This window comes from Doryrhamphus excisus, chromosome 4 (genome assembly GCF_030265055.1).
Source record: "Doryrhamphus excisus isolate RoL2022-K1 chromosome 4, RoL_Dexc_1.0, whole genome shotgun sequence".
Lineage (NCBI taxonomy): Eukaryota > Metazoa > Chordata > Actinopteri > Syngnathiformes > Syngnathidae > Doryrhamphus > Doryrhamphus excisus.
Genome location: NC_080469.1, coordinates 18,023,684 through 18,039,149, shown reverse-complemented (window position 1 = coordinate 18,039,149; position 15,466 = coordinate 18,023,684). Strand labels below are relative to the sequence as shown.

Here is a 15,466-nt window from a genome sequence, read left to right as displayed (position 1 = left end):
CGGTGAGAGAAGCGGAATGAAGGAAAAGCCCACTTGACTCCTCTTTTCCACTACAAATATGCTTGGCAGACATGTCACATCCAACAGCGCAGCATGGTCACGGCTGAAAATAAAAAGCCACTGCAGTGAAAATGACATCGTTAAAGCAGAGTAGAAGACTCCAGGTAATGTGACGTTTAATAGCATACACAATGAGGTTGGCGGTGTAAACAAGCTGCGGAGGCCTCGCCGGAAGAAATGCTTCCAACATTCCCTGGCTGCTTGATTAAAAGCCTAAATGAGGAACAGTGTGACGTCCCACTCAGTCATCTATGTCTGCTTCTTTTCCCTCCTTTCCGGCAGCAGCAGCCGCAGCAGCAGGCGCTGAGCGTCCGGCCGACTGAAACAAAGACGGGAAGCGAGAGGAGAGTGAAAGAAGGATGGAGCGACAGGAAGGGGAGAGAATGAGAGCATATATCACGGCCCTTGTTGCTGACATTTGTGCTCTGTGCAGAGAGCCTCCATGAATTTTAATATGAAGCCATGGAGAAAGAGAGAGAAGCCTTGTTCTTTTTTTTTTTGCTCTCGCCGTGCCATTCAGGAGGACCATTCCACTCTGCAGAATGACCAGTGTATGACTTGATGACTTGAGTCGGACCAGTCAACCATTAAAATCGGTTATTTGGATCGGCATCAAACTGTACATCTTCTTGGACACTTACTCAATTTAGTCATGAAGATTTATGCAGTATATTAAAATAAATGTTTGTTGTGGCGCGAAAGCCTTTATTCCCGAATGACTCCAATCCCTCCATGAAGTTTGTTGGAAATGTACTATACTATAACTCTAAAGAATAACAATAAATTCAAAATAAGAGTGAAAACTAAGCTACGGTGGATTAATCTGTAGTCACGTATACATGGACCCAAATATTCCAATTGCATTCGGTTTATTTGCTGAAATGGAAAGAATGTAACCTTTGTATACACCTCATTCCGAAAGAAAAGTGCCAATCCGAATGAATATATAATGGGATTCTCAAGGGTGGAATATTCCTTTCCCCCGATTGAGGTATCTTGTACCCGGCTCAAACGGAAAGTTGTCAGACTGCGTTCTTCGTGGTGTTTTTCTTCTTCTGTTGGCAAGCAGCTTTCGTGTGCATTACTGCCATCTGTGGAACAGAATCTAAACATTTCTATACCCCATTCACAAGTCCAGTTTTATTAAAAGAGAAAATATATATCTATCCATTTCCCGATTTTAATGATAAAATATTAGCAAGATTTGAATTTGATCTTTTCCTGTTTAAATTTATCCCGGGTGTGTTCTTTCAGCACATGCTCAGATATGACGTAACACGCAGCTCGAGACTTTCTTGGGTTTTAAAAATGGAGGCCAGCAATCGGCACTGGACTGCTGCAGAAAGTTTGTTTTTGATCCAAACTAAATTTCAAACTGGACGAATGAAAAACTGGCAATACGGAGTTATTCCAACAAGTGAAAGAAAAACTCGGGGAAGTCGGTATCACGTGATGTTGATGTTTACGCTTTACTGCGCATGCTCCATTGACTATTCTGTTTGATTATAGCGGCGCATGTAGACAAGAGATTGGAATATTCCTTTCCATGTATACCATTGCTTTCAGATAAGTGATTCGAAAAGAGGAAAAACTCATGTATGTGGCAAGTGACACAACATGAAGAGTGGAGGAGAAACACAGTAAACTAACAGTAGCATGTGTCGGGTTTTTGTAATTTATCGCCATGCATCCTCAAAATGTGATGATGAATCTGCTTGAACAACGAGCAACCTACAATAGCTGATGAGGTACTAGAAATAGTACCCCATTGTACCTGCGAGTCAATGTGATGGAGCAGTGATCACCCCCCCTGCAAACTTTTCTTTAAAACCCAGCCATTCCTCTTGGTCTGCTACTGGCATCCAAAGGGATTCAAATCTCCCCACTCCATCCCTCCCATCCCACCCCCATTTGCAAACAGCACTAGCTAGCCTCGGGCCCTTCCCGAGCCTTTTCTATATGCACTACCAGTGACAGAAGTTATGCACCCACACCGCCTGTAACTAACTGTTCCCCCTCCCTCTCACACGCTCTCACTGGGATAACGTATGCAGCCGTGTGATTGGTCGGTCACGCTATTAGCCATGCTAGTCCCTCCCTCCCATACCACTCTCTGCTTCCCTGCGCACCTTGTGGACGCTTGGCTGCAGGCTTATTACTTTAAGTTGTCCGCAGCCCCCCCTCCCCTCTTCCAGCACTAATCCCTGTCTTCTTCGGGGAGGGATAACAATAATACAACAAGATCCAGTGGTACTAATGAAATCCTATTATTTTCCAGAGCTGGAATGTCAGCGGGGAGGGAGAAAGGGGGTGTGATTGTATGAGGTATTGATTGAATAGAGTGGAAGGGATGTGAGGCAAGGATGTGTAGTGGAGAAGAAGGTAGTGAAAAGGGGGATAATGAGTAGGAGGGAATAATGCGAAGGAGAAGATTAGGAATGGATGGGAAAGTTGTGTCTTCTCCTGGCTTCTCAGTTCACACTGAATGGCTTTCAGACGCATGCCAATTCTCCCCGTGCGCCAGTCCAACCAAGACCCACCATTCACCCCTGGGATTGAATTAGGCCTGCCCCCATTATGTGGTGGCCATGGCGACCGTGACACCTCTGCTGACAAAGTGCGAGCCACGTAAAGGCTGAACTGCTGATAACCACGCTGCTATTGGATTTGCTGGATTGTATGTGACATAATGCCCCACCTCATCCGGCAGAAAAAAAAAAATTGGAGACTTTCATACAAAGTAAAACATGAAGCCATTTCCTCAGCGTCTGTCTAACTTTGCTTTGACTACTGTAAGTTTGGGCCGGCTCTCCCTGTCCTTGCTGTAAAAAGGGAACACGATACTGGCCATGAGTGAACCGTGTATTTATGTCAGTAGACATGATCGGCATATGCCGATAAATGTAGGAACACTAAATAAAAGGCACACACTCGGTCCTGCATTGCCGTGAGAATCAACACTAGTCTGTAAAACCTCAATGGCTACACCAATCCATGCCAGCGTGTTTGACCACTCGTCCAACGTATCGGGGTTGGACTTTTCTTGCATCTTTCTTGACATGCTTTGCCTAGCGGTCACATGTTTTTGTCCTACAGGGAAGTATATATCACGTTGGTGGCGTATGTGCCAACTTTGCTCTCTTGTTGTCATTTTACCAAATGTCTTGTCGTCATTTATGCCTTTATACTTTGACAAATGAGAACAAAATAGCATAAAAGGCTACCGCTTGTCCTCACGAGGGTCGCAGTGCGTGCTGGAGCCTATCCCAGCTGTCTTCGGGCGAGAGGTGGGGTACACCCTGGACTGGTCGCCAGCCAATCACAGGGCACATATAGACAAACAACCACAAACACAAAGACATGTATTATATGCCAGCCATATAATACATATATATTCGTAATACTCCAAAACATACATCAAATTAATTTCGGGTTTGTGTGAAATAGGCAATTTTTATTTTTATTTTTTAAACTGATTTTTGTACTATTTGCCAGGGGTCCTGGGAATTGACATGATCGGAGCATCCCTAGTAAATATAGCAGTACAAAATAAAGACGAAAACTTCCCCAACAGAGGGACGTTACATGTTAGAGGGCTTGTAGATAAAGTCAGAGGCCAGACTGAGATGGTTGGAACATGTGCAGAGGATATCCACAAATTAACAAAGATATCGGTAAAAGCCAACAAGTTATAACATTATGTATTTAAATGAATTAATATTACTATTCTTACAATATTAGTGTTTAAGCTAAAATGAAAGGAAAGGTATACAAAACTGTGGCAAGACCAGCCATGTTGTTTGGTCAAGAGGCAGTGCCAGTGAGGAAAAGACAGGAAGCAGAACTGGAGGTAGCAGGGATGAGGATGCTGAAGTTCTCATTGGGAGTGACCAGGATAGATAGGATCAGGTAGGAGTACATCAGACGGACATTACATGTTGCTTTGGAGGCCTTGGAGATAAAGCCAGAGAGGCCAGACTGAGATGGTTGGGACATGTCCAGAGCAGAGATAGTGAACATATTGGTAGAAGGATGCTGCGTTTAGAGCTGCCAGGTAGGAGGCGTAGAGGAAGACCAAAGAGGAGGTTTATGGATGTAGTGAAGGAGGACATGAGGGTAGTTGGTGTGAGAGATGGATGCAGAAGACAGGGTTGGATGGAGGCGGTTGATTTGCTGTGGCGACCCCTGAAGGGAAAAGTCCAGCGAAAGAAGAAGACAACTTTACCAAATATACTGCTAACAACAACACTAATATTGTCAGTCTTATAATTAGGATTGTGTGGTTTAATATTTGTAATATTTAGTCATTGTCTGATCTTAGATGTTTGGACTTAAGGCATGTGGGTTTGATCACCACTGGCATGACAGGAAGTCATTGGTCATTTAAAGCTGCTTGCACCAATTCAATCAACATAAGCACTTGGCAATCTTTTAAATACTGCATTTGAATGGAATCTACATATATTCATGTGTAATCATTTGTCTTCTTGAACTTGTTTCCCCCTGAGAAATCCACCGCACAAACCACATACAACATCCACACACACAGAAATGATATTGAAAGCGGATGCCTTGTCTGTCTCCTCAAATTGAAATTTTGTCACCAGCACGGCGCTAATGGATGGCCAGAGAAAGGATGCCACCCACAGCACCATCTGGCTAATGCCCTGTGCTCTGCCTATGAATTATGCTAAATTGCGCCCAAGAGAGAGAGGCCACATGTTCATTATGAAAGCTGCAGGGGTGTTAGAGATCCCCCGGGTGGCGCCGAACGAGCCAACATGTCACAGGACGGTGTGACACGCTAAACAGTACCATGAAGGGGGCTACGTAAAAAAAAAAAGAGGGGGGATAGAAAAGACAAGCTCCTCCAGTTAATACGTTTGTCAGCCAACCCTGACTGACTTCCAGCTGGGTTGCATGCCTATTGTTTCAACTTTCCTTTTTTTTTTTACCAGCATGCATTGTGGGTTGGAGTGCTGCAACCCAACGGAGGCCATGCCCACCGAATATTCTACACATTTAAAACTAATACAGCTACAGCTAATGTGTATTTATGTTATTGTTTTTTCTGCTCGTCTCTATGCTAAGCCCATTTGATTAGAACTTCATAACTTGATTTAGAACTTTATATATGTGCTATATACATAACTATATTGAGAGTTACTGTGGTACCGATTATGTCATTATATGGTCATATCACCTCGTACTTCGGTACGTGACAAAAAAACAAAAACACTATATTAGGAAAGCAGGAAGTGAACAAATGTAACAGTTACTGATTGTAAAAGTACCAAATGGAGGGGTAGGATTTAATAAGCTTTGCTTCTTCCTACTCCTTTTGGACATGTGGAACTGTGAACTGATTATGGGATGCACTCAATTGTAATCTGATGCATGTTGAAATGAAATTAAACCATTACCATTACCATAACTCAGATATAATATTCAGGAGAAAGTCAACATCTATCATCTATTCTACTTTTTTCTTATTGCACCTGTTGATTGCAAATACAATTTCATTTTCATGTATTTGTCTATTGTGTTCTACATATTTAACTCCATTTTCATTCATTCATTTTCTATCCTTATCCTCACTAGGGTCGCGGGGGTGCTGGAGCCTATCCCAGCCGTCTTCGGGCGAGAGGCGGGGTACACCCTGGACTGGTGGCCAGCCAATCACAGGGCACATATAGACAAACAACCATTCACACTCACATTCATACCTATGGACAATTTGGTAACTCCATTTTGTTTGATTGAATTCTTTTTGGCCAATTTATTATTTTTGGGTTTTTTTGGGTGGGTACGTACATCATTTTGTAACTTTACATTCATGGTCATACAGTTTCCTGAATAGACCGTCTTCAGGCTTCTGAATTGCTTCAATTACCTTGCTCGTTAAGAGTTGTGTGCTTTGGAACGCACTTGACAGCATCCAAAAGCATATTCCTTTATTCGAGTGTGACTGGTGTGGGAAACCAATGTTTTGTGCAGAGAAAAATACATATTTCTGAAGAAAAACCCCACCCATATAGTTGTGGATATTACCAGGGTGACACATAGGCCTGAATGAAACATGGTTGCCATTTTGAAGCAAAATGCTTACAACAGCAGCATGCGTGCACAAACCCCCATTAGGTGTCTTTATCTGTGTCTCCACCATCATGAGACCACCCTAACAGCATCTGTCAGCCCTTGCTTAAACCCCCCGTGGTACCATAAAAGTCGGGGGGCCTCCTCAGTGAAAGAAGCCAGGCTGGAGAAACCCAATGGGGACTTATGAAGGAGGTAAGGAGAGAAATAAAATTTTCTTGGGTGTGTCCCCCCCTCTCCCCTCTTCTGTTCCCCATTCCACCACAAAGTGTGCCATGCATGTCCGTGCAGGCAGATGAGGGAGGTGGAGGAGGAAATAAAACATGCATGAGTCGCCTGCAGCCCAGGAAAATAATTACTGTCATTTAGCAGACATGTAGAGGAGAGCAGCGCGGCCCCCGTCTGCCCACAGGAAGCTACACACCGCCTGCATACCGATCAACTGTATAGCCAGGCACTGCATGATTATCTCCACCAGGAAGGTAATGTTTTCACCAGCACGGCTTTTGTCCTACTTTTCATACTGCTTATCATGATCAGGGTAAAAGGAGGTTGTTTGTTTGACTGTTTACACCGTGCATACACTTGCTTAAAGTCACACCTCGTTTAGCACCTTTAGCTTTTCTGTGAAGGAGGATTCAATATTAAAACATGAAATAGTTTCATAGTTGGAGCATCACAAACCTATTTGTCTATGGAAAAACACTTTTTAGCATTATTCGACATGAAATAACCTATAGTCACCTTTATTCTCCTATTATTTTTGTTTACACTATACAGGATACGAGATCACTGCAGGGACAGCCATTGCTTGCATAACAAGCTACCAAGCTAACAAGTTGTCCTCTACAATTGACTTTTTTGAAGCTTAGAAGAGTGTTGCAAATGAAGTGGGGAAGAACAACAAAGCAAGAAGCCAAAAACATACCACTTCCACACAAAATGGGAGAACCCCCTACCCCACTCCATTATGTTGGACATGCCATGGCTGGAAAAAAAATTATGTCCCTGAATGAAGCCAAACCTAATATCAACCGAACACAGTATTTTTATGGACAGAAAAGAGTCTTAAGCTCCCCATACATTCAGAACATATTTTTATTAACGTAAAAGCCAATTTGGCCCTTCAATGAAGCCAGACGACAATGAAAGAGAGAATACAAGACCCGCATGCTACTATCTTTTATCTCCAACTCCTCTTACAAGAGATCCACCGTCTAACATGTACAGTATGGAGCCCTTGCCTTGGCTAACATCAAATTCCAGATGCTCTATGGAGCTTGGCCAAAGTTAAATCATGTGCTAGTTCCCCCTTCTTTTACTTATCTCAGTTCTTCACTGAGTAGTCTGATCAGCAAACAATATACTGGCAGTGGAAGGATGCTAGTAGAGGTCAAATGTGTGAACAGCACCCCTCCCCTCACCCCGTCTGCCTGGCTATCATTCTTTATGACTGATCTGGTGGGGCAACCTTCATTACCCTGAATTATACCCCGCCATTATTACCTTTTCCCCCAAGGCCCGTGTACAGGATGCCCCTGGTCTTATGCTCCTACCCAAGAGGAACATAATGCTGCAACTCCATGTCACATCACGGCAGACATCTGCCTCCAACATGGTTCCCCCCGCAGAAGCTTTGAACTATACATTCTCACATGCGGCACATGTGATGTATGTCCAAATGCTAGGTCAACCTAATGGACGGTTTTCCTCCTTGAGACTCCAACATACAGAAATATATCATTCATTGCCATAACATAAACATATACTGTACATAAACTAATGATGACAAATACAACAGACATTATATTAATACAACAATCCCACCTTGAGATGGGATTAAGTTGTATTTATCATATTGAAGGTAGAACTAATAAAATAACATTTAAAACATCTTTGTTGAATGCACCCATTGTTCCTGATTGGTGCGAATCATTGGAATATAAATAGGGAATTAGGACAGCGGGGTACCTCCAGTCGGAATCACCTTGATGTCACTGCCCCTCTCTGCAGCCCACCTACCACTGTGTTTATTAGCACGAGTGAGGTGCCAGCGTGAAGATGACTGATAATTCGTGAAAACCAGCGGGGTACGTACATACTGCTTTGGCACTCTTTTTTTTTTTGCACTTTTTCCACGACTCGTTTTGTGTGGGCACCTCGAGAGAACTTGCACGGTGGAAATATCAAGCATAAAAAACTGGAGGGGGCCGCACGGCGGTTGAGTGGTTAGCGCGCAGACCTCACAGCGAGGAGACCGGAGTTCAATTCTACCCTCGGCCATCTCTGTGTCGAGCATGTTCTCCCCGTGCATGCGTGGGTTTCCTCCCACATTCCAAAAACATGCTAGGTTAATTGGCGACTCCAAATTGTCCATAGGTATGAATGTGAGTGTGAATGGTTGTTTGTCTATATGTGCCCTGTGATTGGCTGGCCACCAGTCCAGGGTGTACCCCACCTCTCGCCCGAAGACAGCTGGGATAGGCTCCAGCACCCCCGTGACCCTTGTGAGGATAAGTGGTAGAAAATGAATGAGTGAAAAAAAAACTGGAGGAAGGTCAATAGTTTGGTGTGAGTTTTAAAAGGAAAAGTTCTCCCCCTCCTCCCGATCATCCACAATCCTTCTGAGAAGTATGAGAAGAGTTCCCAGGTAAAATCATCAATTTTCTAGGTAACTGGAGCACTGGATCACACAAACTTGTTTCTGGTGCAATAACATTAAAAAGTGCCTTGATGTTTTCAATTAATATCCTAGTAACTTCCATTCCACTCCAACCATCCAATTAGCCATCAGCTCCATCAATGAGCATCACTGACACAAGTCCCTAGGTGCAGACTCAGGAGGGGTCCTTTCACTGTATATGCAGATGACGCATACATGGACTTATACGCGTCTGCCCCCCCCCAGCGTGCTGCCAGCCATATCAGACAGCCAGTCAGGGGAGTCAGCGAGCAGTAACAGGGCTATTAGGACTCCCAGGGACCCTATTGATCTCCTCATTGATCCCCTCCTGCCTCGCCTTGGCCAGACGAGCTGCGAGGGGTTTATACGGCTTCAATGGAGCAACACGAGAGCACTGGACACCATAAGTGCAAGCCATGAGGAAGTGGAATTGTTCCTATATTCTTGGAGTAGAGCCCATCTTACAGCGGAACCTCTAATGTTAAATGTATCACAGATTGGAATTCTATTCAAATAGTGGAGGCCAATATGCCTCTGAGGTCGCACAAAACTTCAAAGTTCAAACTCTGCCGTCACATGAGATCCCAGCGTCCCTCAGCTGATCCGAAATTCTGTGTGAATTTGCTTTTTCTTAGGCTTTGTGTCGCTATTCCCGATGAACATCCTCAACAAGGGGCGCTCAGAGACAAGGAACTAGCCAAGTAATCACACATTCAGAGCAGTAAGACTCCAGCATCGATACTTCTTATCTACTGAAGTTAATGGAGTGCTTAACTTATTTTTACACTTGCATGACAACCAGGAATATCCTCAACATTCAAACATACTGCTAACATTACATCCCACCTCTTCCATCTTTGAGTATGCTGACTTGGTACGTGCAGATGAACTGGTTATGTTTGTTGTTTGACTGTTGATAGCGATTTGACAACGTTTAGCTACAAAAGTTGAACGTCTAGCCTATTGTATACATGACTGCAAATTGTCGTTCACTTGTCTGAAACTGCTTTATTGTGTGTGCGTGAATACCAACAGCCGTGAGTGACACCCAGGAGCACTGAGTGTTATTTTATTCAAGACCAACAGAAATGTATGACAGTGTGTATGGAGTTGAATTCGTATATGTGATTTTTTTTTAAACAACTTTTAAACCACTATTGGTAACTAGCTAGCTGGTGGTGGTAGTCTTAGATTTCTTGGTTTTACAGAATACCTTCAGCATTACAACAAGGAGGTTGTATGTTTCAAATAAAAATATGCATGCTAGCTTAATTGGTTAATTGGAGACTAAATTGTCCATAGGTATGAATGTGAGTGTGAACCGTTTTGTCTATATGTGCCCTGTGATTGGCTGGCGACCAGTCCAGGGTGTACCCTGCATCTTGTCCAAAGTCTTCTGGGATAGGCTCCAGCATACCCCCGCAACCTTTGTGAGGATAAGCGGTAGAAAATGAATGTATCGAGTTGTGGACTCCTATAGAGCAGCTACACACAATAATCCGCATAGAAAACTTGTTAGATTTTCCAGAGTCTGCACCTATTCCAGCTGTATGTCCTTTGATTTGTGCTTCCTGCCAAAACGCTTTGTGATTGGTCAAGCGGTATTAAAATGACAATGGTTTGTCCCGTCAGATTATGTTTGTATTAATTTTGAAATCCACTAAGTAAATAAAACAGTATCCTGAGACGGATTGTTGACATCTCCTGAGGTCAAAGGTTACCAATGCTGGTAACAGCATCTCTACTCGAGTTCATCCCAAAAGGTGTTGGATGGGTCTCTTCCACATCAAACTCAACCAAACATATGTGCACTGGGGACAGAAAAACGCCTTCCACAAACTGTTCCCATAAAGTTGGACACGAGGGGTGTGTCCTAATTTATACTTTATCGACAATAGCGGCTCTCGGAGGGCACCATGGCTGTAGGTTTGAAGCACGAATATGTTACCCTCTGCTTGAAGATTTACAGCCTGTGACTAAACAACATTGGACAACAATCCACAGAAAGGCGCATCCTGGTTATCAAAAGCAGGTGGGCTGGAGCACTCCTTAATACCACCTCCAACTGGATCCTATTAAACATGTGACCACACCATGAGGGCGATCAATCAGGGGTACAACTACTGTTGTAGTTAAATCCACCAACTTTTGCGGTCCTTCCCGCCACCTAAAAAGCTCTTTCTCGCCCTCGTGGGGGCTGTGAGGGTACTGCACATTTAAACAACATGACAAAATGGAACAGCTCACTCTGTAAACAAACAAATACATGATGATCCACTGTGAGAGGACTTTCTATGCAAAGTTGTGCACTTTGATGTAGAGTGTAGTCCAACTATGATGTGCATTATTAATCCGAGAGGGCAGATGGCAGGTCCTCATCAGGACCATTTGATTAATAACCGGCCTTCATTCATCACTAATGACCCTCTGTCTATTATTATCACTGCATAATGAGGTCTAAAAGAAGTATGTGTGCACACGTGTGCACGCACTGACTAATTATATGCAAGGGCGTAATCTAATGCATGTATTGATTTCATGCACAAGTTTGTACAGGTCACCATACATCACACAGACAGTGATGTTCCAATACCAAAGAGTTTCTGACCATGACTGGTTGGAATAACTACTCCACATGATGCTCATATCCTCTCCCAAACAACACGCCATGCAAATAATTGAAAAATAATAAGCTGTAGGGAGTTATTGCCACTATGAAAAGTGATCGTCTCTGCAGATAGCACTCAATCAGATATGAGGATGTGTTAACCTGTTGCGGTGCAATTGTGACATACAAGCCAGGATGCAATCCATTCAGAGGCGCAACTCCTGTCACTGATGAGAAACCTAAAACAGTTTGTGTGGATGCGTGCGTTTATTCATAACACTACTCAACAGGTAGATTAGCATGCACAATTATGCGTCATCAAAGCAACAATATGTAGCAGTTCGACCTTCATATTAAAGCTTGAAAATCATGTAGATGGTACACTGGTGTCGCAGTGGCAAAGCAAGATCACCTACTTTAGCATATTAAGTATAATACTGGTGGACCAGCCAGGAATCTACTTGTGTTGTGTTAGCGGTAGCAATTTCACTGAATTTACCATTTGGTTGTCACTGTACAGCAGGGGTGGGCAAATATTTTGACACGTGGGCCGCATTGAGTTAACAAAATTGTCCGGGGTGCCAGAACATAATTTAACACACACACTATTTTATGCTTAATTTCCCTTGAATTATTTGTCTAATTGTATCTGTAAAAGTGTTATTCTATCAGCTATAAGTTCTCATGTCCCTTTTTTCGGGAGCACATCAGACCACATCAAACTATGTCATTTAATTTTACAGTTTTTTTTTTGTTTTTTTTAACTAAATAAGACATCCGACTTCCAAGTCATGTTGCCATTTTATACGTTTAAAGTTGAAATACTTAGAAAGCATCTGGCGGGCCGGATTCAAACGCTTGGCAGGCCACATGTGGCCCCCGGGCTGTAGTTTGTCCACCCCTGCTGTACATTATGTTACACTTCCCAACTCCATTTGGATTCAAAAAGAGCAAAGCAACTTTTTCTGACTGTTGCTTTAAGTTACAAGTGCCACACAAGAAAATAAAGGTGGTATATTAAATACATTAAAATAAAAGTGATGTTTAAAAGTGAACCATTAAACACAACTATACTAAAAAGAAATACCTTACAAACCAAACTATATCACACATAATCAAAATATGGTAAATATTAATGCTAAAACTTTGTGTCATTAGGTATTTGTCAATATTCTTGATTGAGTTTGGAAAATAATCTGATTTGTATTGCACTGCATTAATATTTAATTCAGGGATAAAGATGTGTTTTGTAATCATTTACAGTGCATGAGGACTGGCAACATGAACTGACTAACTCGTGCTCTATTATTTTTTAGCATTAAGAACACACAAAATAGTTTATTTTTTCCCTGGCTGTGTCAAAGTTCACATCCTCTGCTTTTGACGGTTGGCACGTAATGTTGCTCAGTTTAAGCAGCGAAACAGCCCCCTCTACTGGCATATTGTATGTCATTAATGCCTTGTTTATGTGCACTATGAGCCAATCATAGGCTGTAAATAGATCATAATACCTTTTCATAATTAAAATGAAGTGTTTCCAGCTGATCTTTACGTTAGATGTGCAAATATTTGGAGTTTTACATCTGAGGCCAAATTAGAATGTGTTAATAAACAACCAAGGAGGTTGCACCATCAGAACATTACTACATTCACACACCTTTAAACTCTTACAGAAAAGGCTGCAATCACTTGGAGTGTCCACTTGACTGAAGACGTCAAGAAAAAAAAGGAATGATGGACGTGAAGATGCACTTGTGCTCACTGCTGCGTATGATGATGCCTTGCGTTGGCATTGCGTTGATCTGCATGGGCGCCTACCTGTTGTCCATGGAGGCCTATGTGGACTCATGGGCACTCATCCTAGCCTACGTCCTGATGACGTTTGGCCTCCTGGTCATGTTTGTAGGCGTCATCTGGAGCTTCTGCCACCGCATGAAGCGCAAGGTGCATCAGAGGAGAAGACTACAACACAACATACAAGTATACACCATTGAGAGGTCAGTTGAATGCAATAGCTATGCCTATTTTGTCATAACTAGTTTTTATTAAATTATGTTGAAACTCAAGTCAGACTATACCAGGAAAACACATTTCTTACCTCTTTCTCTTCCAGTAACAATGCGAAACCACAAAGACAACGAATAAGCTAGATCATTCACCATAAAACTTAACATATGCATTCACTTTGATTGCGTGCAGGTGCAATAGCGTGGCACAAACCTCAATTAGTTGCTTACGTCACATTTCTGCGACCACTTGTGGCTAGGGGCAATCATTGTCGATGAGAGGTATTGTTAGCCACTAATATCAATTTAAAAATATGTCATATTAGAAGGGCGCCACATGACGCCATTTTATTCAAAATATACATTTAACAAAAGTGAAAAAAACAAGTCGATATCGTTTTTATTGTTGTCCGGTACCACGCTACTTCCATGTTCCGTGTTTGTATTGATTTCTTTGCGTTTTACTGAAATTTAAAAATTTGAAATAAATTCATCCAAAACCGCAAAATAGTTCAAAGGTGATGTGCAGTATTTATGTTTGTACGTCTATACGACAACTACAATACTGCTTCCAGATCGTGGAAAATGACGTAAGACGACCGAACCTTAACTTGTGACTGAAACGTAAAAAAATATAAAGTTCAAATCATTTCCTCTTAAAAAGAATAAAGGAAAAGCACAGAAAGGGAAAAACTGAAAACTGTTTTCTTTTAAAAATGTATTTGTGTATGGCTGTTTTTCGGCCTGCTAGCATGCTACTTCTGGGTTATTTTATTTATTTATTTATGGTTTTTTTTTATATTTTATTACTTCTGGGTTCTTGCAGACTCACGTAGGATGACAAAATCTGGATCATAACGATCATAAAGAAACGCTACATGTTCCCATTGTGACTGAAACGTCCAAAAGTCAAAATTGTTTTCATTATTTAAAAAAGTGAAAAAAAATCGAGGTTAGCCATTATTAACGATTATTTTGTTCGTCCCGTTTGCTAGTTCGTGAGCTACTTCCGGGTTCACGTAGAGTGACGTAAGACATAAACATATGGACCACTCAAACGAGAGGGGAGATAAATTCAACCAAAATGTAAAGTATTAGTGAAAATCCTTCTAATTCTAAAATCAGAAAACAATCGAAATACATTGCATGCTTATCAGATGTAATTAATTCCTTGTTGTTATATCTGGATCCCTAGTAACATGAGAAGACCCAGCTCCTTCCCTCCATCCTACGAGGAGTCCCAGAGAAGCCACCAGAGTCCAAACCCAGTGCAAGAACTGGTCCTGGATGACATGCAGGTGGTCCTTAGCTTGGCACCCCCACTCTACAGCCAGGACAGAACTCCGAGTCCAGACTGCACATGGAGCTGGGAGCAGCCGCCTCCATACAGCTTGCATATTGAGGAGAGGAGTGAGGCTTCTTCTGGAATGTGCGGATGAGAGCAGGATATTCTAAATGTAGGAAGACTTCACATACATGCACCTGAAGCGGGTCAAGGCCAGGCATCTCCACACTAGTGCCGGGTGGTGGATCATCCATGGAGATAGATGGTTACAGGCTCTATCTAAGGACAACATCATACTTTTCACAATGAATGTTTTATTTGTGTGCTAACTGACTTCTGTGTTTGTTTTCATATTGTTAATATAAGACATTAAATACATTTATGCATGTTTTTTTCTGGTAAAGTCCGGAGTGTGCCAAGACATGTTGACTAATAAACATCATATTCAGATCTTTCTGAGTATATTTGACACTTTGTTACCTTTATAGCGATCATAACAGTATTTGCAACATTATGCCTTTGACATCATGACATCATCATGTCCTAACAACGCGTTTTAATCGCGGATGGAGTCGTTCTACGACGGTTTAAAAGGTCAACACAATATAATAAAACAAGAGGCGGCCCGACAAGCTTCTGCAACTTCAGAATGACACAGGATGGTCTTTTCAGATCTCATAAGAGTCAAAAATATAACAAAACATGTTGATGCTTTAATGACACTTTGA

General features: G+C 42.2%; 1 protein-coding gene and 1 long non-coding RNA gene across 2 annotated transcripts; one reads left to right on the top strand and one right to left on the bottom strand.

Annotated features, from left to right (window-relative positions):
• Positions 1–248: 248 nt before the first annotated feature.
• On the bottom strand, positions 249–13,698 carry LOC131128509 (uncharacterized). The gene is made up of 3 exons (XR_009129652.1): positions 13,546–13,698; positions 13,266–13,409; positions 249–379 (listed from the first exon to the last, which is right to left on the bottom strand). It is a non-coding gene; the product is annotated as an uncharacterized LOC131128509 (long non-coding RNA).
• On the top strand, positions 13,155–15,181 carry LOC131128506 (transmembrane protein 252-like). Its single transcript, XM_058071408.1, has 2 exons — positions 13,155–13,444; positions 14,649–15,181. The coding sequence occupies exons 1-2, from the start codon at positions 13,179–13,181 to the stop codon at positions 14,890–14,892; spliced, it is 510 nt and encodes a 169-aa protein (XP_057927391.1). The 5' UTR covers positions 13,155–13,178; the 3' UTR covers positions 14,893–15,181.
• The last annotated feature ends 285 nt before the right edge of the window (positions 15,182–15,466 follow it).